At 46.1% G+C, this 26,032-nt stretch overlaps 2 protein-coding genes and 1 long non-coding RNA gene across 10 annotated transcripts in view; 1 reads left to right on the top strand and 2 right to left on the bottom strand.

Annotated features, from left to right (window-relative positions):
* The window catches only part of ATP23 (ATP23 metallopeptidase and ATP synthase assembly factor homolog), a 55,624-nt gene that overhangs the window by 10,541 nt on the left and 19,051 nt on the right, over positions 1–26,032 (bottom strand). For 2 of the 8 annotated variants that reach the window (XM_084759228.1, XM_084759229.1), the window contains 5 exons: positions 16,239–16,284; positions 15,381–15,462; positions 12,842–12,979; positions 10,629–10,712; positions 6,392–6,534 (listed from right to left, as the gene is read on the bottom strand). In XM_084759228.1, coding sequence (XP_084615354.1) covers positions 6,392–6,534; positions 10,629–10,712; positions 12,842–12,979; positions 15,381–15,462; positions 16,239–16,255 — 464 coding nt within the window. In that variant the 5' untranslated portion in view covers positions 16,256–16,284. Of the gene's footprint in view, positions 1–5,087; positions 5,726–5,914; positions 6,535–10,628; positions 10,713–12,841; positions 12,980–15,380; positions 15,463–16,238; positions 16,285–17,689; positions 17,965–21,092; positions 21,135–21,886; positions 22,406–26,032 lie in introns of those variants that run through there. The other 6 variants (XM_084759226.1, XR_014774949.1, XM_084759224.1 and 3 more) reach the window with 6 other exon arrangements.
* LOC311584663 lies at positions 5,088–5,893 on the bottom strand. The gene is made up of 2 exons (XR_014774950.1): positions 5,807–5,893; positions 5,088–5,752 (listed from the first exon to the last, which is right to left on the bottom strand). It is a non-coding gene; the product is annotated as an uncharacterized lncRNA (long non-coding RNA).
* Positions 18,684–20,502, top strand: LOC311584905 (large ribosomal subunit protein eL19-like). The gene has a single exon (XM_084759635.1). The coding sequence runs from the start codon at positions 20,055–20,057 to the stop codon at positions 20,424–20,426; it is 372 nt and encodes a 123-aa protein (XP_084615761.1). The 5' UTR covers positions 18,684–20,054; the 3' UTR covers positions 20,427–20,502.

Raw genomic sequence — 26,032 nt, 5'->3', positions numbered from 1 at the left:
CAGACAGATGGTTGCCAAGCCTGAGTGACAAGTGGGAAGTTCCTCTTTATGCTAGTTTTCTAAACGTCTGAAGTTTTCCATAATAAAGTTTTTTTTTTTTAAACTGGTGCAGCCACAGTCTTTGCTGAAACTTCCAACATTAAGCAATGAGGAACCCTTTCTTTTGGTCATGTCTGCCCTCTGGAGAGAGGCAGACAATAGAGCATCACACTGTGGTTTCAGAGCGCAACTTATCAGAGCAGGCTGTTTCTACCACCTCAGGGGGTAGAAATCTCCAGGCGAGATATGACCAAACCCAGTGACTTCTTCACTGAACTCACACTAGAGAGCAATACCTTCCTGTATAATTAATAAATGTTCATTTGTGTTGGCAATATTAGCCTTGAATTTTACCTTTTCCTCAATTTATCATATTTTAACAGCAAGAGCCATGTGTTCTAATGATAATCTCCATCTTAATAGGGTTTTAAGATTTATTTTTACGTTCCATGGATGGCGTTCTACTTGCATGTATGTCTGTGTAACTGAGTGCAGGGCCCTTGTAAGCTGGCAGAGGCGCTCTTTCCTGCTCAGCATCTCTCCAGCCCCCAATCTGCATTGATAGCTCATAGTTTTCTTTCTCTTCCCTGGTGGTTTCCACTTCTGGCTTTTAAACACAAGCTTTAGAAGCCTCAAAGCAAAATCCGGCTCTACCTGAGATTCTGCTGCACTGTTTTGAAAGCACATCACTATGTGGCCCTGGCCGACCTTGACCTTGCTATGTAGACCAGCCTGGTCTGGATCTTGCTATGTAGACCAGGCTGGCCTAGATCTTGCTATGTAGAACAGGATGGTCTCGAATTTTCAGTGATATCTGCCTCTGCCTCCCAACAGTGTGGATTACAAATAGGTGCGCCTCTGCCACCGTGGCCACCTCCCAACAGCGTGGATTACAGACAGGTGTGCACCACCATGGCTGCTGTCAGCTGAGATCTTATAAGGACAAACTTGGTCATTTAGCCGGCACAAAGGCTCAGTTAAAAATGAAGGCTAGCAAGATGGCTGAGCCAGTAAAGGTGCTTGTCACCAAGACTGATGGCCTGAGCATGAACCCAAGAGCTACACAGTGGAAGGAGAGAACTACAAACTGTCCCCTGACCTCCACACACGTGCCGTGGTGCACACACACACACACACACACACACACACACACACACACACACACACACTGTACACATATACACACTGTACACATACATACTGTACATGCACACACGTGCCATGGTGTACACACACACACATGCACACACATGAGAATAAATAAAATGTTTTTTAAACATAAACTACGTATTTTAAAACTAGCATTCTTTAAAAGCACACCTCATAAACGCATGAGGCTTCTGGCCCACTGCAAGGGAAGGAAGGAGAACAGAATGGAAATCCTGGGAAAGCTCTCCTACCGTAACGCTTCCAAGGAAAGGTGTTCTGCGCTCCATGCACGCGTCGGCCTGGGTCAGACAGACAGACCTGGGTCAGACAGACAGACCTGGGTCAGACAGACAGACAGGCCTGGGTCAGACAGACAGACCTGGGTCAGACAGACAGACAGGCCTGGGTCAGACAGACAGACAGGCCTGGGTCAGACAGACAGACAGGCCTGGGTCAGACAGACAGACAGGCCTGGGTCAGACAGACAGACAGGCCTGGGTCAGACAGACAGACAGGCCTGGGTCAGACAGACAGACAGGCCTGGGTCAGACAGACAGGCCTGCGTCAGACAGATAGGCCTGGGGCAGACAGATAGGCCTGGGGCAGACAGATAGGCCTGGGGCAGACAGACAGGCTTGGGTCAGCCAGACAGACAGGCCTGGGTCAGACAGACAGACAGGCCTGGGTCAGACAGACAGGCCTGCGTCAGACAGACAGGCCTAGGTCAGACAGATAGGCCTGGGGCAGACAGATAGGCCTGGGTCAGACAGATAGGCCTGGGGCAGACAGACAGGCTTGGGTCAGCCAGACAGGCCTGGGGAACCAAGTAAGATGCTAACACAGGCCCTGTTGGGAGGAGACCCTAAAAAGCCTCATGATGGTCCAGGTGAAGGTGCTCAAAGCTTACAGATGGACCACAGTTCACCCTCCCACCCTCCCTCCCACCACCACAACAGGAGAAGAGGTGCTGCACTCATTAGGAAAACGTAAGTCAAGGGCTTGGTGCTATGGATCCAAGAGGGAGCCCCAAGTTCTGAGTCCCTATCATGTTGGGGAACTTGAAACGCATAGCGCCCTTGCTAAGAGGTGAGAGCAAACCAGGCGGGCAGAGAAAGGACACTAGCACAAAAAAGATACCAAGATGGCTGGCCCAGGAAAGGTGCTTGGCACCGAGACAGACGGCCTCAGCTTGACTCCCACGCTCTGCATGGTAGGAGACAACTGAACTCAGAAACAGACAGAATTTAGAGAAGAGCACTAACGCAACAAAGGGCTAATGTTCCAAGGGAAAAGACACCCAGTTCCCAAGGAGAGGAGATGCTAAGAGAACTGAGCGGCAGATCAAAATGGCAGTGGGGGGTGGGAACCTGGAGAGACAGCTCAGCTGTTAAGAGCCCTTGAAAACCCAGGCGCAGTAGCCATACCCTCAACAGGAGGCCGACAACCTGTTAATCCAGCTCCAAGAGATCTGACGCCCCCTTCTGGCCTCTGTGAGCAACAGGCACACACATGGTGCACACACACACACACACACACAGCCAAACATTCATGCACATAAAAGTAAGCCAATCTTTTTTAATGAAATTGGAAGGCTGGTAGTACAGCACAGTGCTAAGCCACAACAGAGCACTAAGGCGGGCTCCATACTGCACCCTTTTCCAGATTTGTACACACACACATTCTATCACCTAAAACACCAATCAAATGCGACTCCTTTTTTCAAACCTGTTTGTCAACATAATCAAGGAATTTTCATGTCAAGCATGACCATATGGTCACAATGTTCACCTAGATTTGAATATATGATAGATTGACTTTTACCATTTCAGTTTCTTTTTTTCAAGTTTTTACTCATCTCCTACCTGTGTGGGGTCTTGTGTTTTGTTGTTGTTGTTGTTGTTGTTGTTGATGTTTGTTTGTTTCTTTCTTTCTTTCTTAACTGTTTATACAATGAGGGAAGATCGGGAACACTAGATACCCATGTATAGAAGGAAACTTGGTGTGTCTGTCTCTCACCCTATATAAAAATTAACTCAAGGCTTTCCAGATGGCTTTGTGGGTAAAGGCACCTGTCACCAAGATGGAGTTTGATCCTGGGCATCTACACCATAGAAGAAAAGCAACTCCCACAAGTTGCTGTCTGACCCCCACTCATGCACCATGGCACACACATGTAAATTTACAATAATTAATTAATTTAATTAAAAAACAATCAACTGAAAATGGATCAAAGACCTTAATACAAACCCTGAAACTGCTGCCAAAGGAAACAGTTCAAAATACAGGTGTTGCTCTTACAAAGGACCTTGGTTCGGTTCCCAGCACTCACACGGCAGGTGACAACCATCTCTAACTCCAGTTCCAGAAAATATGACCTCAAAAAAAAAATGGCATACATGTGATGCAGATACATACACACAGACAAAACACTCATGCATATACATAAGATCTAAAAAAATTAGTGGCCTGGAGATATGCTGAGGTCTTAAAATTATGAGCAGACCTTGCAGAGGACCCGAGTTCAGTTCCCAGCACTTGTAACGCCAGCTCCATGGCACCTAACACCCTCCTCTGGCCGCCACAGCACCTGCACTCACACGCACACAGACACGCACACATACATACATAACTTAAAGTACAGTCCATCTTTAAAATACAAGTAAATGCTAGAGAGAGTGCAAGATGGGGGAATCCCATAGACAGTGGTGGACGTATAAACTAGTGCAGCCACTGTGGAAACCAATATGGAGGCTCCCCAAAAACTGAAAGAAGAAATGCCATATAAGTAGACCACCGCTCGTGGGCATGCGCACACCCGACAGCTCTAAGCCACCACCCCGCATGCGTGTTTACTGCAGCCTCACTCACAGCAGCCTTTTAGGAAACAGTCTCAGTGTCATCACAGGAAAGGGGCATAAAGAAACTGTGGTGTGGGGTGCAGTATAGGCCATTTAGAAAGAGCCAATCGGGGTGAAATTCTGTGGTTTGCTGGGAAAAGGAGAGATGCTGCAGATAATCATACTGAGCAAAATACGTCAAATTCGTGGCAAATGTGTTCTCTTAAACATGGAACCTAAAGACTGTGTGTGTGTATGAGAGAGAGAGTGAGAGAGAAAGAGAGAGAGAGAGAGAGAGAGAGAGAGAGAGAGAGAGAAGGGGAAGAAATGGAGGGCAGCAAAGTTGTGGAGGTGAACATGGACAAAGCACGTAGCATAACTGAAGGAAGATGTCACTATGAAGCCCGTTACTTTGTACACACAAATACGCACTAATAAAAGATTTGGCTGTACAGTTTCCTTTTTAGTTGGAAAGGCTGCAGCGCATGCGCCTCCACTCACCACAGCTACCATCTCAGTCTGCACTCCACCTAAGTGTTGTCTGCCAGTGGAAGTGCAGCCAGTCAGGAGGTACAGATGAGAGGAGGTCGTCTCATGTAGCCCAGGCTAGCCTTGAATCACTGTACGGCTACTGCCGGCCTTGTATTCCTGATCCGCCTGCCTCTTCCTCCCACGTGCTAGGATTATATGCACACCACCCCTAGTTAGAATGTTTTCTGACTCTGAAATTCAGGTATGTGGACTGACAAAACATTTGAAAATTATTACATGAAAAGTTTTATAAATACATAAAATTTAACTGAATTTCATTACAGATTGAATATAGTACTTTAACTTTTAAAGTTAAAAAAAAAAGCACTTAAACTTTTAAAGGAGAGATGGCTCAGCAGTTAAGAGCACCGGCTGTTCTTCCAAACCCCACACAGTGGCTCGTAACCTTCTATAACTCTGATTCTAGGAGATCCAAGGGCTTCCGGCCTCCTCAGGCACCAGGCACACACGTGATACACAGACACACATACAGGCAGAACATGCATACATACAAAACAAAAACAAAGGACGTCTAATAGAAAGAAAGCTATCTGATTGTTGGACTATTCCCAGGAAATTAAGTCATAAAGTCCTCCAGGACATACACACAGAGACAAAACAGCATTGACCTTGAATGGATTAGTCCCAACATTGACCTTGAATGGATTAGTCCCAACATTGAACTTGAGTGGATTAGTCCCAACATTGACCTTGAGTGGATTAGTCCCAACATTGACCTTGAATGGATTAGTCCCAACATTGACCTTGAACAGATTAGTCCCAACATTGACCTTGAATGGATTAGTGCCAACATTGACCTTGAGTGGATTAGTGCCAACATTGACCTTGAGTGGATTAGTGCCAACATTGACCTTGAGTGGATTAGTGCCAACATTGACCTTGAGTGGATTAGTGCCAACATTGACCTTGAGTGGATTGGTGCCAACATTGACCTTGAATGGATTAGTCCCAACATTGACCTTGAATGGATTAGTCCCAACATTAACCTTGAGTGGATTAGTCCCAACATTGACCTTGAATGGATTAGTCCCAACATTGACCTTGAATGGATTAGTCCCAACATTGCCCTTGGATGGATTAGTGCCAACATTGACCTTGAGTGGATTAGTCCCAACATTGACCTTGAATGGATTAGTGCCAACATTGACCTTGAATGGATTAGTCCCAATATTGACCTTGAATAGATTAGTGCCAACATTGACCTTGAATGGATTAGTGCCAACATTGACCTTGAATGGATTAGTCCCAACATTGACCTTGAGCGGATTGGTGCCAACATTGACCTTGAGTGGATTAGTCCCAACATTGACCTTGAATGGATTAGTCCCAACATTGACCTTGAATGGATTAGTCCCAACTCTCATTAGATCATGCATTAGATCATGGCAACGCGCGACCATCTCGGCACCCGCCGTCACAGGCGCACACTTCACAGATTTCATAGTAGAGCTTTAAAGAATCTCATGTAATAAGAACAAATTACAAAAGTAAAGCATTAATAAAATACAAAAACGTCACTTATTTACTTTACTTACTAAATGATTATCTATAAAGACCCCGTTTTTGCCCTGCAGTTTAAGGAGCTCCTTTTTGCCTTGTTTATTTTTCTGTAACCGAGCACTACAAAGAGTGCCATCTGCAGTTTATCTGTGGAGCCTAATCAGTTGGCCATTTGCATTTTATACATTCTGTGCCTAAGAACCGAGTTTTCCTCCTGGTCCTGGTGCCCCCCAGCCATTCAGCGGCCACATCATCATATGTTTGCGTAATAGCGATCACGGTTCTGAAAGTCCCTGTGAGCGTATCTGGCGTACGTCTTATTGTGCGGGATCCGGCCAAAAGGCTCCTGGTCATTGAAACACGGCTCGAAGACTTCGTCCACGGCTTTCTGGGCCTCTTCCCTGCTGATGGTCCGGACAGCCAAGATGGAGAGAACAGCTCTGTCCCGCACACAAGTCTAAGGAAAGGAAAGCACATGGTTAACGTCTTGTGAAAATGTAACGCGTGGTATCATCACATATTACCTAAGCCAAATTAAGATCAATTTCCCCAGGACTGGATAAAGGGCTCATCAGTTAAGAGCACTGGTTGCTCCACCAGAGCACCCGGTGCTCAATTTCCAGCACCCACACGGCAGCTGACAACTGTCTCTAACTCCAATCCCAGGGAATCCAACACCCTCACACAGAAAGACACACAGGTAAAACACCAATGAACATAAAAATAAAGTAAAATGAAAACAAATCTTAACGTTTCGCTTCTCCTCCTGTTCTTTCGTTAATTTCTGCTATCCTAAAAATTAAGATAAAATTAACAAATACAATTCTCAAACCATGAAACATGTTAGTTCAGTATAAAACTATTTAGACATAAGTAACACCTCCATTTTCTTACATTTACAAGACTATAGCCTAATGCCACCCTCTGAAGCACTGGGCAGTGTCTGCCAAAGAGTAATTCCCAACTCGCAAAATCACAAGAAAAAAGTCCGTAGGCAAGCTCCTGATTGATCTTGCTTAATTAAATTTAAAACACATTTCAAGGGTCTATAGAGATGTCTCAGTAATTAAGAAAGCTGCCTGCTGTTCCAGAGGACAGTTTAATTCCCAGCAGCCATGGTGGGCAGCTCACAAGGCCCTGTCACTCCAGCTCCAGGGACCTGATGCCCCATCCTGGCCTCCAAAGGCACCTACACCCACGTGCACACCCACACACAGACACAGATACACATAACTAAAAATGAAGCATATGGACCACACAGTGGTGGTGGCGCACACCTTTAACACCAGCACTAGGGAGGCAGAGGCCAGCGGATCTCTGAGTTCAAGGCCAGCCTGGTCTGCTACACAAAGAAACCCTGTCTCAAAATAAACAAACAAACAAAGAAAAAGATGTGGTGACATACACCTTTAATCCCAGTACTGGGAGGCAGATACAGGTAAATCACTGTGAATTCAAAGCCAGCCTGGTCTATAAAATGAGGCCAGGATAGTCAAGGCTACACAGAGAAACTCTGTCTCGGAAAAAAAAAAAAGAAAAGAAAAAACCAACAACAACAAAAGGATATCGTTTCTTAAAAAATAAAATATACTTTACTTCCACACCTCGCTTTCAAAATTTAGCTGACTGATGATAGATTAATTTTTATTGTTTATTCTGAGCCAACAGGAAAACAACCATTCACACAGACACACAAACTTGAAAGTGCCTCCTTTTTTAAACAGAGAGAAAAATTAAACATAATCCTTCACTGACCTCAGTTTTGTTTTGAAAATAACTTGCCTAAGATCTTGAATCTTGAAATTTTTTTAAAAGATTTATTTAATTATTATGTATACAGTATTCTGCCTGCATGTACATCTGCAGTCCAGAAGATGGCACCAGATCTCATTATAGATGGTTGTGAGCCATCATGTGGTTGCTGGGAATTGAACTCAGGACCTTTGGAAGAGTAGGCAGCGCTCTTAATCTCTGAGCCATCTCTCCAGCCCAAATCTGTCCATTTTAAAACTTACTTGCTTTAAGAAATGTAAGGCCTTGGGCTGGAGAGATGACTCAGTGGTTTAAAGCACCGCCTGCTCCTCCAGAGGTCCTGAGTTCAATTTCCTAGTAACCACATGGTGGCTCACAACCATCTATAATGTGATCTGATGCCCTCTTCTGCAGGTAAAGTGCTTATATACAATAAATAATAAATAAATAAATATTTTTAAAAAAAAGAAATGTAAGGCCCTGCCATTCCAATACCTAGCAAGCTTTTAAAGTGTTTATTTCTCTCTTCTCCAAACTAAAATTCAAAAGAATGGTATATAACTGGTCCATAAAAGATAATCAGATGGGTTTGGTAGTACATGCCTTTAACCCCAGCACTCAGGAGGCAGAGGCAAGCAGATCTCTGTAAACTTGAGCCCAGCCTGGTCTACAGAGTAAGTCCAGGACAGCCAGGGCTATATAGAGAAACCCTGTCTCAAAAAACCAAAGAGAGAGAAGGGGGGGAGAGAGAGAGAGAGAGAATTATACTGTCTATCTAAGCTTACCAACAGAACATATAAATCTAGCAACTGCCCAGGGCTAGTAAAGGCATCAATCTTGGAGAAGAACCTACAGGAACTGTAATATACACATATAATTTAGTGAAATTTCCCCATCTTGGCTGACAATGCTTTCTAAGAGAAACAAAGACCACATAGCCCAAACCCAGCACCAAGCCTGGGAAGCCTTGAGCTGTGGGTCCCTCTGCTGTTGCCCTTGGCTGCCCATCTCCAGCCCCCGGCAGAAGGTAAGTCCTGCTGCTGAAGACACCAGGACCCAGGGGACCTGAGCCGGGACTGACCTGAACACCGCTGCCCTGACCACTTGCTTTCATGATACCAGGAGGTGCAGATCCAGGCTCCGAGGAAGGCAAGCAATCAACAGTCCTACCCAGCTAGAACGTCTACAAGCTAAAACATGGCCAGCATGGCACCATAGATCATTACAGGACTCGCCCCTCAAGTCTCCTTAAAACAGGCAGAGGTAACTACAGATAACCACAACCAATAAAAAAACAGAACATAAGAGATCATGTGATACAGCTCTAACTGATACAACACAGCTGATGACGCGGAAGGGATTAAAAGAGACAAAGGAACAGGAAGGTTTCTGTGAGATGGTGTCTGCTAAAAATGCCAAAGAAGAGATACCATCTTCTCATCAGCATAGCTCCCTAAACCAGACTGGAACAGTGACGCCATCAACAGACATGCTAACATGCAAGGGGACGATCGCATGGGGCCTCAACCCTAGACAGAGAAGTAGGGAAAGCTAAGAGCGGGAGAAATGGCTTCCCTAGGGAAGAGGCCCTCAACTGGTTGCCCAGTACCCAGTGGCCCTCCCAGAGAGCATTCACATGCAGGCAACTTAAGACTGAGCAAGATGGATTTATACGTGTGGGAACATGTATGCGGGCTAGAGAGATGGCTTAGTGGTTAAGAGCACTAGCTGTTCTTCCAAAGGGACTGGGTTCGATTCCCAACAACCACATGGTGGCTCACAACCATCTATAATGAGATCTGGTGCCCTCTTCCAGCATGCAGGTGTACATGAAGGCAAAATACTGTGTATATAATAAATAAGTAAATCTTTTTTTTTAAAAAAAGGAGTATGTATTAAAAATAGGCCATGGATTTAAAAGAGAATTTTGTATTTTTACAGAGTCTGAACTTTTTTGGTGGTTCGGTTTCTCTTTTGGCGAGGGCATGGTTTCCAAGACAAAGTTTCTCTGTGTAGTCCTGGCTGTCTTGAAACTCATTCTGTAAATCAGGCTGGCCTTGAACTCAGAGATCCACCTGCCTCTGCCTCCTAAGTGCAGGCTGCACCACCACTGCCCAGACAAAAACCAAACTTTTTTTTATGAGTTGTTTTTGTTGTTGTTGTTGTTGTTTGATTTTTTTAAAGATTTATTTATTTATTTATTTATTTATTATGTATACAGTGCTCTGCCTGCATGTACACCTGCAGGCCAGAAGAGGGCATCAGATCACATTACAGATGGTTATGAACCACCATGTGGTTACTGGGAGTTGAACTCAGGACCTTTGGAAGAGCAGGTGGCACTCTTTTTTTTTTTTTTTTTTTTTTTTGGTTTTTCGAGACAGGATCTCTCTGTGTAGCCTTGGCTGTCCAGGACTCACTTTGTAGACCAGGCTGGCCTTGAACTCACAGCGATCCGCCTGCCTCTGCCTCCCAAGTGCTGGGATTAAAGGCATGCGCCACCATCGCCCGGCCTGCAGGTGGCACTCTTAACCACTGAGCCATCTCACACACATGTGGATAAAACACTCATACGTATAAAATAAAACAGAGTCTTTTTCTTTTTTAAATGCCCCAGGGCAAGATCTTGACTCTCTGCCCTTTGGTTATGGAGCAGAATTAACTTCATCAACTTCACCAGCTCACAGTCTGTACTCTGCTGGTGTAGGTAGCTCCTGACGCTGACTGCGTTTCCTGTCTTTACTCACTACTTCTAATCATGACGTTCTCGGGGGCCAGCGACTCCATGGGTGCCTTTACCTGATGGTGTTGCTTCAATCCAAACCGCAAGCGGAAGATTTCATTCACAAGTGAGCAGTCTCCACTGAGGCTTGCGGCTCGAATCTGTCACAAACACAGAGGGCAAGTGAGAAGCAAAGATACTCCGTCTCTCCACAACCAGCCGGCGTTTCAAACTGGGGAAGACCAGAAGTCAGCACGTGCTCCTGAGACTCGGTGTACCCGAGACTTCCGCCTAGATCGTTTCTTTTTTTTTTTTTTTTTTAATATTTATTTATTTACTATGTAGACACCATTCTGCCTGCAGGCCAGAAGAGAGCACCAGATCTCATTATAGATGGTTGTGAGCCACCATGTGGATGCTGGGAATTGAACTTATGACCTTTGGAAGAGCAGTCAGTGCTCTTAACCTCTGAGCCATCTCTCCAGCCCCTAGATCGTTTCTTTAATCGTCATTTGTGCTATACACGTCAGGGGCACTGGGGAAGGGGAGGTCAGCCGCCCACCAAAGAGGATTTTCTAAACTTTACCTCTGGAAAAAAGGGTCAGTGAGTCGGCCCTCGCAGTTAAAATCCACGAGCTCTAGAGGATACAAGCACTGCTAGAGATTACCAAAATACGTCAAGAAAGCGTTCTTCCAAAGGAGGTACCTAAAGCTAGCATGTGACCCTGGCCACAGCGGAAGCGCCAGACAGTCCCAGACCTCCAGCCTCAGTCAGGAGGCTCCTGTGGGCCCTTGACTGTGTCTCGGGGCAGGATACATGATGAAAGTGCGAAGAATGAAGAACATAGTCTGAAGTTAGCACGTCTTTCTGACTTACAGTGTTAGTGGGCTTTCTTAAGTCCCGGGACAGCCCCTACACACGGCACAACCCTTAGCCACATTGCTGGTAAAAGATTACCATGAGAACTGTCCGCATCCCATAACCTCTACAGTAACACAGCTGATGTCCCTGCGGCTCGGGGCACTGAGTGCATGTCATCTAACTGGCATCACTCCTGTAACACTGGACAGAGGCCTGTTTTAAAACTCAGGATTGGGGCTGGAGAGATGGCTCAAAAGTTAAGAGCACTATCGGTTCTTCCAAAGGTCCTGAGTTCAACTCCCAGCAACCTCATGGTGGCTCACAACCACCTACACTGAGATGCGGTGCCCTCTTCTGGCCTGCAGGTGCACATGCAGACAGAAAACTGCATAAATAGTAAATAAATAAATCTTAAGAAAGAAAACTCAGGGGTAGTGTACTCTGCAAACACCTGCAGTGGGGGCAAGTCCTAATATCAAGGGAAGGAGAGAACAGCCTACTTTATAGAGTGCACGCTTGAGACTTGTTAATTCCTTGGTTACCCGTTATAATGCACTCTTCAAATAATGAAATTCAAATATGAAACACACGCGTCTCGCTAGGAGCGTATGAACTTCTGAAAGCATCCAAAATCATTCATGATAAGTACATTTTTCTGTAGTGCTCTTGAGGCTAAATGTTTGGCTCTAAGGCAAACGATGACTTTGACAATGAAACACGCAGACTGGTTAAGAATCCTGGTGACCCCGGCTCTGCCGCTTAACTCTAGAACCCAAACAACTGCTTCACTTTGCAAGTACAGAAGACATGGTAACAATCTGCTCGGTGGACTATTGTGAAGACTGAAGAAGAATCCCGAAAGGCTGGGATGTAACATGGTGGGGGGCTGTCTCCATGCACTTGGCTCTAAGCTCTACCCCAGTGTTGCAAAGGCAAATGCAAGGCTGGGAAGGTAGCTCAGTTAGCAAAACATCTGACTAGCATGCAAGATGCACTGGGTTCAAATCCCAGAACAATATTTTTTGGTTTTTCGAGACAGGGTCTCTCTGTGGACCTTGGCTGTCCTAGACTCACTTTGTAGACCAGGCTGGCCTTGAACTCACAGCGATCCACCAGCCTCTGCCTCCCGAGTGCTGGGATTAAAGGGGTGCGCCACCACTCCCGGCCCTAATAATTTTTTTTAATCCATACAAGCATAACATTTAGCCCTCACTGTACCCCCAGGTAAAGTAGTTTACTATGATTTATTACTATTTAAATCAGCCAATGGTACTATCAGTCCTTGAAGATGATATTTATAGCAATTCTACAAAGAGACTATGCTAAAAATCACAACAGCAAGAAAAGGAACCTGCTTAAACAAATTGTATTTAAATGAAAAGCTCAGTGTTCTGGAGAAAAAGAAATGTCTCCTAGGATGCAACTCACCTCTGAGCATGCCAGATGCCTGATGTCGGTGAACCACTGGACGTGGGCCCGACAGTGATCAAAGGCGTGAATGAGCTCATGGGTGACCACTCTGCTCATGTGAGCCTGGTTTCGGATATTATTCTGGCACAAAACAATCTAGAAGACAGCAAAATAAGAGAAATTCCATCATTTCTGCTGTCCTTGTTTTGTTCTGTTTTAGGGGGATTTTTTCTTTTTCTTTCTTTTTTTTTCTTTTTCTTTTTTATTTTTTTTATTTTTATTTTTTTCTTTTTTGGTTTTTCGAGACAGGGTCTCTCTGTGTAGCCTTGGCTGTCCTGGACTCGCTTTGTAGACCAGGCTGGCCTCGAACTCACAGAGATCCGCCTGCCTCTGCCTCCCGAGTGCTGGGATTAAAGGCGTGCGCCACCACGCCCAGCTTGTTTTGTGTTTTGAGAGAGGGTTTCTCTTCGTAGCCCTGGCTGTCCTGGACTCAATGTGTAGACCAGGCTGCCCTCGAACTCACAGCGATCTGCCTGCCTCTGCTGGGGTTAAAGGCGTCCACCACCACACCTGGCTTCGCTCATCTCTAAATCCTGTTCGTTCTGTGGCTCTCATTTTCTCTTGCGCATGGCCTCCTGCTGGAAGCCTCCACTCGCCGTTGTCCCTCACGTCCCCTCATGTCCCACTTCTGGTGACTAAGCCCTCCCACTTCCCTCTAGGCCATGCCTGCATCCCAATTAAGTGTTCATACACTACGCCCCTAAGCTGACCACAGCGTTTTGCCTCGGATGCTGCAGCACTGTGGTTCTAAGGACGGGCTTTGGGGAGAAGCGGACACATTTAAAGCACAATTCCGGGTCCTGCTAACTTAGCAGGCTGCCAAATTTCTTTGTATTATTTTCAACTGTCTTAGGGAGTAATATGGACGTGAGGCTGGGCAGCCACAGAGAGGACCTTATATCCCCTACAGATGAGGGAGGCGACTGGGAACCACCTGACAAGGGTGCTGAGGTGTGAACTCTGGTCCCCTGACACAGTACTGCGTGTTCTGGAGCCATCCCTCAGATCCCTACACAGGCTTCTTAGCCTCTCTGTGCCTCCGTTTCCTCAACTAGAAACTGGAATAATTATCAGCAGAGGCCTGGGAAGTTCAGTCAGAATATGTGTAAAGTACTTCCGGACAAGTTTCAGAGCAAGGGAAACGGCTAACACCAGGCCCATCCAGCTGGAATGAGGAAAAGTTCCCAGGGAGAGCCTTCAGAAAGACTGTCAGAAAGGAGACCAAAAGCCCAGTGGCCTGCTAAGCAGGACCGTGTAAGAAAAAGGAAGAAGTAAGTGTCCTAATCACGGCAGTTACATTCACCACGTGCCTGACACTCAGAAGGCGACAGATACTCTGTATACACTCACTCAACATTAACTTACAACTAACATCCATTAAAACCCAATAAGCAACTTATAATCTCCTAATGGAGACAGAAATTAACAAATATTCATCAAAATGATTAATAGGTGCAGTTGACAGTCCTGGGCAAACACGATGAGAGTGCCAGGGCTGATCTGGGAAGCTGGGACAGGCTTCTCTGAGGCAGGAATGTTTAAACCAAGGGCTGGGCTGTAACTGGGTTGGGGGGATGCTTTCCAGCATGCACCAGGCCCTGGGTTCTATCCCCCAGTACAGCATGAGGCAGGCATGGCGCGCCACACGTGCCATCCCACCCACTCGGGAAGTTCAAACAGGAGTATCAGAAGCTCCGTCATCCTCAGCGAGGCTCTGGGTTCAGGGGAGCCCGGGCCACAGAGTCTACACCCTGCTGTTTTGGTCCGCAGCGGCTGTCTTCTCTACTCCTGCAGAGGCTTCGTATCTTCCAGCTGAGCCTGTCAGTCGCTTCCAACCAACACATCACTGAGCTGCTGTGCTAACCACACGCCACTGTTTGGACCCTGACTGCCCCCCACAGGCCCGGGGCGTTAAAGAATTAGCTCTCTTATTTGTCTTTTGGGTTTGGTTTGGTTTCTTTTTTCTTTTCTTTTCTTTTTTTTTTTTTTTTTTTTTTTTGGTTTTTCGAGACAGGGTTTCTCTGTGTAGCCTTGGCTGTCCTGGACTCACTTTGGAGACCAGGCTGGCCTCAAACTCACAGCGATCCGCCTGCCTCGGCCTCCCGAGTGCTGGGATTAAAGGCGTGCGCCACCATGCCCGGCTGGTTTGGTTTCTTAATGTCTGTGTGTATGTTGTCTGCATTATGTCTGTGCACCACATGCACGCCTGCAGGGGCCACAAGAGGGTGCTGGATCCCACAGCAGTGGAGCTACTGATGGTTCTGAGATACCATGTGGGTGCTGGGAACTGAGCCTTGTCCTGTGGAAAAGCAGCCAGTGCTCTGAACTGGTTCTCTCTCATGCCCAAAGGATGGTTAACCTGTGGCACTACAAGGATCTTTGTTTTGAAAGTCCTCTGCAAAGTCCACCGGACAGAATGTGCCACAGCGGCGTGTGAAGTGTTCAGCAAGTTTCCAAAGGGGGTATAGGAAGAGAATAGGTCAGCAAAGAAGCCCACCTGAGACGTCGCCGCGTCAAACCCTCCACTGACGTTTCCATCACAGACTTCACAGGAGAAGTGTCTCCCTCTGTTCACAGCACTGGAAAGCAAGGAGGGATGTAAGCGCTGGGTGTGAAGGAAGCAGCAGCCCAGGGCCAGGACACCCTAGACCCCATGGTCTAGGACCCTCCCACCACTAACACACAGGAAACCTAGCGAGCCATGTAACACAGTCAGGACAAAGCCATCTCATCTGCAGAATAAAAGAGGTCATCCCTGCAGAGTTCATACTACTTTAAATTCTATCAGGGACTGGAAAGATAGCTCGGGGTTAAGAGCACTGGCTGCTCTTCCAAAGGTCCTGAGTTCAAGTCCCAGAAACCACATGGTGGCTCACAACCATCTGTAATGAGATCTGGTGCCCTCTTCTGGCCTACAGGTGTACATGCAGGCAGAATACTATATAAATAATAAATAAATCTTTTTAAACAAAAATAAATAAACTCTATCAGGATTCCGACGACTGACGAAGCAATCAGTCACCTGACTTGGGTCGGAGTGATAAGAAACAGGCACCGGAAGTTTCCTCTGACCGCCTCTGAGGTTTCCTCACACGATGCCCTAGGCCGGAGAGATGCAAAGGCCAGGTTTGGTGCTTACGTACAAGAGACTGTGACTACTGCCTTTGCTAATACTCAAAGTGAACAGCAGAGCCAGAGACTGAACTAGGCCAAAAGACACAGGACGAGGACAGGCCCAGCTGGAGAGCCTCCCGCTGTTGGTGGAAAGAGCTTTGTGGTCCAAAGTGAGAGAGCTGCAATTCCAGTTCTGGGGGCCTCCAGAATATACAGTCACTTTTTTGAAAGATTTACTTACCAGCCTGAGTGTTTCATAGCATCAAGCAGAAGTCTGACATACGGATCTGTAAAGATATCAAGCATGCTCATTAGAAACTGTGACAGCAATTAAGCCACCCAAATAACAGCACAAAGTAACTCACAAATACTATCTTAAAACCATTTTTGAGTGTGTATAAAACATGTACATTAACACCAAACCAAGTCTTAGATGAAAAAAAGAAAATTAACACAAATAAAAAATGGTACCTTTTAAGCATCTTAGTATCAAAGATTGGTTTTGTTTAAATGACTAAACACTGTATGACAGCATATATTAGGTGACCAGGGAAATCTTGGGCCACAGCCAGAAAAAAAAAAACGAGAACAGCATAGGACCTAGATTTGAAGAGCACAGTACAGTACCTACACTGTTCTCTGCGGTAACATCATATCCCATCTGAGGACCGCATTCCAATGGGACCTGCCACCAAAGCTCTTCACTAGGGGCTGGCGCGTGGAAGAGTGTGAGTCTGTGGTAAAGCCTTGTCTAGCAAGAGCAAGGCCTTGGGTTCAGTCCTCACTTCTGGGAGAAAAAAAAAAGAGGGGAGGGGAGTGGAGACAGGGGGGGAGGGGGAAGGGAGGGGGAGGGGAGGGGGAGGGGAGAGAGCTAAAAAAGTGAGTCTAAGGGTCAGGAGCACTTGGTGTTCTTACAGAGGACCTAGGTTCAGTATCCAGCACCCACAGAGTAGCTCACAGTCCTGGGCCCCAGGAATGCACATAGTGCACAGGCACACATGCTGACAAAACAAATCATACATAAAGTAAATCTAAAAAAGAAAGAAAGAAAACTTTAAAAAGACAGTAATACTGAGTTGACTATTGAATTAGGACCGATTCTGCTATAAAATAGTAACTCTTATTACTTGGGACAAATACATTCAAACTCTTATTTTCCTAAATAAGTCTGAGGTTGACAGGCCATCTATGCCGATGAAAAGGACCAAAACAGTGTCCTACGGTCTGGAGAGAAAGTGCTCAACGGGAACTTGCCGGACCCACTGCAGTAGTAACCCTTTTGGAAGTCAAGGGCCTCTTAGCGAATGCGACCAAGCCAAGGAGTCTCCCTAGCAAAGTGCACTTAGGTGCATAAACACAAGTTTTCAGGAGTTTCTGTTCTAGCCTTCCCCTGTCCCTACTGCAATGAATGAAGGCTAAAAACTCCACCCCACCCCAGCGAAGTAGGACCCCAGAGCCAGTAGGACCGCCTTATTAACGGAGTTCTTCCCAGATCTCATCGTCACCCTACAGCCAGAGCTGCTGCAGGGCAGACCCTGGCCTCTGCGTTCACGCGCAGCAGTGGCGCCGGAGGCCCACGCCCCCAGCCGCCCACGCAGCTGAGCGGAGTTCCGGGCTCAGTGGGGCCCGGTGCCACCCTCGATCCCCGCCTCCCACCTTCCCCTCCGCCGATCCCAGCCTCCGGTCTCCTACTTGTCTCCAGCGTCTTCAGGAGCATGAGCTGGCAACTCTGGTCCCGGGAGAAGAGGCTGGAGAGGAAACCCTGATGCGGCTTCCCGTGAGCCGGCGGCTCCCCCGCTGCGGGGCCCGGCTGGCCAGCACCCGGAGCTCCCGCCATGCAGCCCTCAGGCTTCCTCCTGCCCGCTCCCTCCCACCGACCTCGGGGCCGCCGCTTCCGCCGCCCGCACACCCTCCGCCGGCTTGCACAGGGGAGACAAGGCCAGCGGGGCTGGGACTGGGTGTGAGGGGCGGGGCCTGGGTGGGCATGGCCTGGGCGTGAGGGGCGGGACTGGGTGTGAGGGGCGGGGCCTGGGCGGGCATGGCCTGTGTGTGAGGGGCGGGGCTGGGTGTGAGGGGCGGGGTCTCCGTGGCCGGGGCGGGGAGTGAAGGGCGAAGCCTTGTGGCCAGGTTGACTATTGCTGCTGCCCATTGGCATGGTTGCCAGGTCTTGGTAAGCCTATCTTCTCGGTCTCCTGCTGCCTCTTGAACTGCTTAGGGTGTCCACCCCCTTTCTGGACACATCTTATCCTCCAGGCCCATGTTGGCCACTAAATCGGGACCCTTCATCAACCCTGCTCTCTTGCCAGCACAAATAACTGATGCTAAGACGCATACCTCAATCCTACCTCCGAACAGCAGCAACTCACACTGCGATGCCTGGTCTCTGAAGGCCTTTCCCTCAGTACCCATAATCAATTCCCCGAGGCATTCCCAGCATGCTTACTCAAAATTAATGTTGTCTGATCTGCAGTTCAAAGTACTTTGTACATGTTAGTTCATTCATAACAGACTTCCTGTTTTTATTTAATTCGTGCCCTGTTCCCCCCCACACACATACACACATACACACTAAATTATTCAGCTTAGCTCACACATTTTTTCACCACCTGCTGCTGTGGGCCAGGCAGATTGGCGGAGTCAGAGAAACAAAGATGAATAAGAAAATTTCTGAAGTTGAACAGCGGCATATGTTTTAATGTAGGAAAAACATCTAAGAAAAATAGGTGTACAAGGACTTACAAATTGTGAACAGCACTTAGGTGTCACGGGGGCTCAATAAACATGAATTGGGTGGGAGGCAGAGGGCATTCACTCATTTGAAATATTATACAAATATAAGCACCTGTACTTACAGACTAATAAAGCCATAAGCCAAAAATTAGATTCTTTTTATTGAGCTCCGTTATGTATATCATTTCCAACCCTCATTACAACCTTGCAAAATATTATAACCCTAATTTGCAGATAGAAGTGAATTCAGCTGGGCAGTAGTGGTACACGCCTTTAATCCCAGCACTTGGGAGGCAGAGGGAGGCAGATCTCTGTGAGTTCGAGGCCAGCCTGGTCTACAGAGGGAATTCCAGGATAGTCAGGACTGTTACACAGAGAAACTTTATCTCAAAGGGGGGGGGGGGTTAGTTCAGCAAAACTAAGCAATGAATCCAGCTACAGAAGAAGGCCATGTGTCTCAGCTGAGAGAGCCCTGCCTGGTATGCATGGTCCCAGGTTCTATGACCAACAGCACATAAGCAGACATGGTGGCCAAATGTACCTATAATGTCAGCACCCAAGAGTTAAGAGACCAGAGGATCAGAAGTTCAAAGCCATCCTCGGCTACACAGCTAGGTCAAGGCTAGGCGGGGATATGGGAGACCAGGTCTTAAGGAAAAAACAAAAAACCAAGATAGAATGAGGTTGGAGAGATGACTTGGCAAGTTAAGAGCAACTGTTGCTCCTGCAGGGGGCCTGGGTTGGGTCACCAGCACACACATAGTAGCTTATGTCCCTAACTCTAGTTTCAGGGGACCCAACACCTTCTTCTGACATCTTTGGGCACCAGGCACATGCAGGCAAAACACTCATACACATAAAACATACATAAACCTTTTTTTTTTTTTTTTTAGTTAGAAAAGTGAACCAAGGCTGGAGAGACAGCTCAAAGGTTAAGAGCACTCACTGGCTGTTCTTCCAAAGGTCCTGAGTTCAATTCCCAGAAACCACATAACCAACTATATAGCAAGTCTGGTGCCCTCTTCAGAGGCCTCACATGCAGACAGAAGACTGATTAAGTAATAAATAAATAAATCTTTATAAAAAGAAAGAAGTTTTCCTTTCGCTCAGGCTACAGACAAAGCTTGCCTCTAGCGTCCTCTCCTGCCAAAAAAAAAAAAAAAAGGAGGTCTGGTTGGACCCCAATGAGACCAACGAAATCAGCAACGCCAACTGACAGCAAATCAGGACGCTGAAAGAAGGTGGGCGGCTCATCCAGAAGCCTGGGACTGTCCATTCCCGGGCTCGATGCCCAAAAAACACCTTGGCTCGACGGAGGAGCAGGCATATGGGCATAGGGAAGTGGAAGGGTACTGCCAACGCCCGCATGCTCGAGAAGGTGACCTGGATGAAAATGATGAGGCTCCTGCGCCGTCTCCTGAGGAGATACCTCAAATCTAAGAAGATTGACCGCCATGTGTCCCACAGCCTGAACCTGAAGGTCAAAGGGAATGTGTTCAAAAGCAAGCAGATTCTCACGGAGCACAGCCACAGCCACAAGCTGAAGGCAGACGAGGACCGTGAGAAGCTCCTGGCTGACCAGGCTGAGGCTCACAGGTCTAAGACCAGGGAAGCACGCAAGCACCGGGAGGAGCGCCTGCAGGCCAAGGAGGAGGAGCTCGTCAAGACCCTGTCCAAGGAGGAGGAGACCAAGAAATGAAGCTTCCCTCATGTCTGTTCATCGCGGCCTGGCTGTGGCCTCACGGAGATCAGTCATTAAAAGAAAACAAGCTTTGTCTGTTGCCACTTTGAAAAAAAAAAAGAAAGAAAGAAAGAGGCCGGGCGGTGGTGGCGCACGCCTTTAATCCCTGCACTCGGGAGGCAGAGGCAGGCGGATCCCTGTGAGTTCAAGGCCAGCCTGGTCTACAAAGTGAGTCCAAGACAGGCAAGGCTAAGACAGAGAAACTCTGTCTGAAAATAAGAAAGAAAGAAAGAAAGAAAGAAAGAAAGAAAGAAAGAAAGAAAGAAAGAAAGAAGAAACTGAGCCATTAAAATTCAGCTCAGGGGGCTGGAGAGATGGCTCAGTGGTTAAGAGCAAGCACTGTCTGCTCTTCCAGAGGTCCTGAGTTCAATTCCCAGCAACCACATGGTGGCTCACAACCATCCATAATGAGATCTGGTGTCTTTTTCTGGCCTGCAGGCAGAATACTGAATAAATAATAAATATATATTTTTAAAAAAAATAAAATTCAGCTCAGTTAGTTTGGAATGTTGAGAAGAAAGCTAGAAAGACTTGGCACAGACCACAACTAGGCATCCCAGTTTGCTACTTCGTGGCTGTAATCAAACACCGATTAAAAACAACCTAGGGAGGGGTTTACTTCACCTGTCAGAGTATAGTCCATCACTGAGGAAAGCCGGGCAGGAACTGGAGGAAGGAACAGAAGATGCCGCCGTGGAGGAGCCCAGCTTACTGGCTTGTTCCCCGTGGCTTTTGGCCTGGTTAGCCTCCTTTGTTTGTTTGTTTGTTTGTATTTCGAGACAGAGTTTCTCAGTGTAGTCTTGCCTGTCCTACATTCACTTTGTAGACCAGGCTGGCCTCAAACGTGCAGTGATCCGCCTGCCTCTGCCTCCCGAGTGCTGGGACTACAGGTGTGCGCCACCATGCCCAGCCTCATGTAGTCTTTTTAAATATTTTTTTTTACATTATATAACGGCACAATTAATTCTATTTTTTAATCTTTATTTACTAAATAAAAAGAAGACACCTTCACCATGGCCAGTCACAGTGGTTATCCCTGCGCAGACAGGACCACGGGGTTGAGTTATTTTATGCTTGCTTTCATTTTCTAAGGCAAAAATAACTTTGGGGGTGGCGGGGAGTGGTCAAGATAGGGTTTCTGTGTAGCCCTGGCTGGCCTGAAGCTCAAAGATCCATTACCTCTGCCTACCAAGCGTACCACCACACCTGGCTGCGAAAAATAACTTTTATGGAAAATAAACCAGTCATTAAATGTATCTCAGTAACGAATGAAATTACATATAATTTTAAGCATCTTAACTTCGTAACATTTAATTCCGTTTTATAATTTAAAATAAAAATCACACCTATGGCCTACAACAATATGGCCTGCAACAAATGTGTTTACATTGCAAAACACCGAGTCAAGTAACATATACCCTTCTTTTTTAATGGAGTGGGGGTGACTGAGTCAGGTTTTTTTTCCCCCTTTTACTGGCGCGCTAGATATGGTCCGTGGCTAAGAGCATTTGCTGCTCTTGCATAGAACGCTGGTTAGATCTTAAAATTTCAAAAAAAAAAAAAAAAAAAAAAGCCTGGACACTGATCCAAGGGCAGCCCGCCCGCTAGGCGAGCGCTCTAACACCGTTTCCGGAGTTTTCGGAACAAGATGTGGTCCCGACTGGTCTCGAGCTCAGTGCGCTGGGATCGGGGTGGGCCACCACTCCACTCCCCTCGCCGTTGCTTAGTTTTCTGACGCCAACAAAATTTCGGCGAAAGCGCAGCATTTCCTTATTACGCTCATCCCTCCGAACGCCGGGAACGAACTGCGTAAGCGCCCGTCGCCGCGAACCGTCCATTAGGAAGCCAGCCGGGGCTCGCTTCCGGTAGCAGTCGCACCGGAGGCCCAGCACCGGAAGTAGGCGGGCGCGCAGGATTGTGGGAAGAGTTGACCTTGCGCTTTGGCTGTTACCACGGCAACCGAGGAGAGCCAGAAACGGGGCGGGGGGGGGGGGGGAGGGGGAAGCTCCGCCCGCAAGTAGCTTCTCAGTGCACAGTTTTCTGTCCTTTTTCTCCAAAATATAAGTTACATAGCAGTGAGTTCTAATGTAAAATTGAATTATTCTTTTTTTCAATTGTGCAAACTTAAAGGAAAAAAATCGTTATCCAGCTACCCAGAGGCAAATCAAAATTTTCATGTATTTTCAGGCTTTTTTTTTTCCTCTGTAGTAACATTTTTGCATGGTCGAGTTGATTCGAGGAAATTGTTTTGTACGTTGCATCCTTCATATATGTATGCGAATGATGTAATTCTGATTTTAAAACCTTCAAGAAAAGAAGACATTGAGGCCCCAGTGTTTGACCCAGTTTGGATGCAGCGTGTGTAGACAATTACTTCAAGAAATTTAACCTTAAAGAAAAAGAGATGAAAGCCGGGCGTGGTGGTGGACACCTTTAATCCCAGCACTCGGGAGGCAGAGACAGGCGGATCGCTGTGAGTTCGAGGCCAGCCTGGTCTATAAAGTGAGTCCAGGACAGCCAAGACTACACAGAGAAACCCTGTCTCAAAAAACCAAAACAAACAAACAAAGATAAATAATAATAATAATAAATGTTTTAAAGCCAGGTGTGGTGAGCTCTGTGATCCCAGCACTGAGGAGACAGAGGCAGGTGGCTCCCTGATGTCACTGGCCAGCCAGCCTCCCCTAAGCTGGGACTGCCAGCCCAGGGAGAGCCCTCTTCTCAATAAGTAAGTAAATAATAAACAAACAAATAAATAAATAAATAAAATGAACATCTTCTGAGGAATTACATCTACAGTTGACTTCTGGCCAAACATATGCACTTGCAAACATGCATTCATACATACACACACACATGCACTTACACACAGTATACACATGCATATATACATAACACACACATACTTACACAATATACACATATACAACATGCATATACACATACACAGCACACAAACACATACATACACACCCAAACACACATTCACACACACAGCATACACAGACACATACATAGCATACACATAGACTCACATGTACACAGCATACACATATATACATACATAAATACACAACAGACATATGTACATACATATATATACAATATATACTCATATACAACACACATACACAGCACACACTTGTTCACACACGCATACACAGCACACACATATGTTCACACACACATACACAGCACGCACATACACACACATTCACATACACATACACACACACATCGAATGCGCACACACACACACACACTAAAATACTAAAATCACCAGGACATGTTGGGAAAGAAGGTGCACATGAGTTTTCTGGGGTGAGGGAAGCATATTCATGTGTGGTCACAGATGTTCAGCTGTTACGTTTCAGAAATCTGTAGGATTTAGTGGGGAACAGGTGCAGGAACACAGGACCAGAGCTCAGGAAGGGAAAGTGAGACACGTAGAGACAGACGGGGTAGGCTAGGCCTTGATGATACACGGATGGTGGAGCGCACAGATACTACAAGCGGAGTGCCCAGGAGTTAAAGACGTGTGTGTGGCTTTCCTTTAAAAACAGGAAGCTTTTGAGACTGCTGTTTCAGTAGATTTGATCACACTGTGAACCCCAAGACTCGGTACTGGTAAGTCCTGTTTCTAGTTGTGGTGTGGCCCATCCCTAGCACACTCCGCTAATCCAAGACCTTTCTGTAAACAGGACTGAATAAAGTCAACCATAGGTCAAGAGGCAGAGCAAGCAACCAGTTGACAGGGAGTGAACAAGGGAAAAAACCATAGAGAAGAGAGGAAGTCTGAAAGATGGATAGAGAGATGCACAGGAAGTAGAAAGGAGGGACATTCAGTTTGAAGAGTTTTAAAGACAGTGGAGACCAATTAATCTTAGCTATGGTGGTATAGATTCAAATTTAAGATTATTCTTCACACAAATTATATATATTTCCGCTCTAATATAAGGTATTGTACCCATATAACTCAGTTATAATACAAGGTTTACTTCCAATACTTTGAAAGTGCTATTGCAGGATGTTTAGGAAAAATAAGTTATACAAGTTAATTGTTAGTTGATCAAATCATGATCATATCAATTACTAGTCTATTTTTATCACAAGAATATACATCTTAGGTGCAACAGATAGATATGATTCTATAGAAAGAGAAGGTAAAATAGATAAGGTCTTCAAATCCTCACAGACATACAGAACATGGCATTTGGAAATGTTTTTATTGTTTTAAAGATTCATTGACAATGAGGCAGGTTAACTCCTGGCAACACCCAGCCTACCTCAAAGAGGATGATGAGCATCAAAGAATCTCCTTATGGAGATGGCTTCAAATGTGGCAAACAAGCCACTGGGCAAAATGTCCTCATTTCTGCCACAGAGAGAATTCTGCCTAAAAAAGGACAAGCCTGGATGCAGGCAGAGTCAATGGCCAAACTCTGCCAAGACAGGGTAAGCAAGTCCTCAATAGTTCCTGCCTCACAAATATGTCTGTCAGATTTATTGGGCCAGAAAGCTGAAGATGATGCTCCAACATTATGGAGAATTTTGGGTGACTGTCCAGGCAGCAAACTTTCTCAGTCATCTTCTCATTTGGGAAGCTGCTAAACTGCAGTCCTGGCATACTCAGGTAATTAATTTTATTCCTTCTCAAGTCTCTGATGTGGTTGAAGACCAGACAGTTTACTTTTACAATTAAGCTTAGTTGTTTAGGGGTTAAGATGTTTTTAGGTCTAGATAGATGTTTTAAGTTGATAATGATGAGATATGATAGATATTGACTTACATTTAAAATTTTAGATGCACCATGATAGGAAAGATGTTTTCTTCAAGGCTGCCAAATACAAATAGCCAAAATACTAAGACTGTAACATTTATATAATTCCTGATTGTTTCATATTTTTCTTGCTATAGGTAGTTTATTATATATATATGTATATATATGTAATAATATAAATTTATATGTAAAAAATAAAAAATATTTAGTAAAAGAAAGGACAGTGTGGGCCAGACACAGTAGTGCAGGCTTGTAATCCCAGCACTCAGGTAACCAGAGGCAGGCAGATCTCTATGAGTTTGAGTCCAGCCTGGTTGACAAAGCAAGCAGCCAAGGCTACAAAGAAAAGTACTTTCCTGAAAAAAAACAAAAGAAGAAGAAACGTATTTTGTATTGTTGCCTTAAAAAATATCCCTCTCCTCTCTCTGTCTCTCTTTGTCTGTCTCTGTCTCTCTGTCTCTCTGTCTGTCTCTGTCTCTGTCTCTCTCTCTCTGTGTCTGTGTGTGTGTGTGTGTGTGTCTGTGTGTGTGTCTGTGTCTGTGTGTCTGTGTGTGTCTGTGTGTGTGTCTGTATGTGTGTCTGTGTGTGTGTCTGTGTGTGTGTGTCTGTGTGTGTGTGTGTCTGTGTGTGTGTGTGTCTGTGTCTGTGTGTCTGTGTGTGTCTGTGTGTGTGTCTGTATGTGTGTCTGTGTGTGTGTCTGTGTGTGTGTGTCTGTGTGTGTGTGTGTCTGTGTGTGTGTGTCTGTATGTGTGTCTGTGTGTGTGTCTGTGTGTGTGTGTCTGTG

This window comes from Acomys minous, assembly GCF_964271855.1.
Source record: "Acomys minous genome assembly, chromosome: 15".
Classification (NCBI taxonomy): domain Eukaryota; kingdom Metazoa; phylum Chordata; class Mammalia; order Rodentia; family Muridae; genus Acomys; species Acomys minous.
Note: the sequence above shows the minus strand (reverse complement) of the source record. Positions and strands in the feature narration are given on the sequence as shown.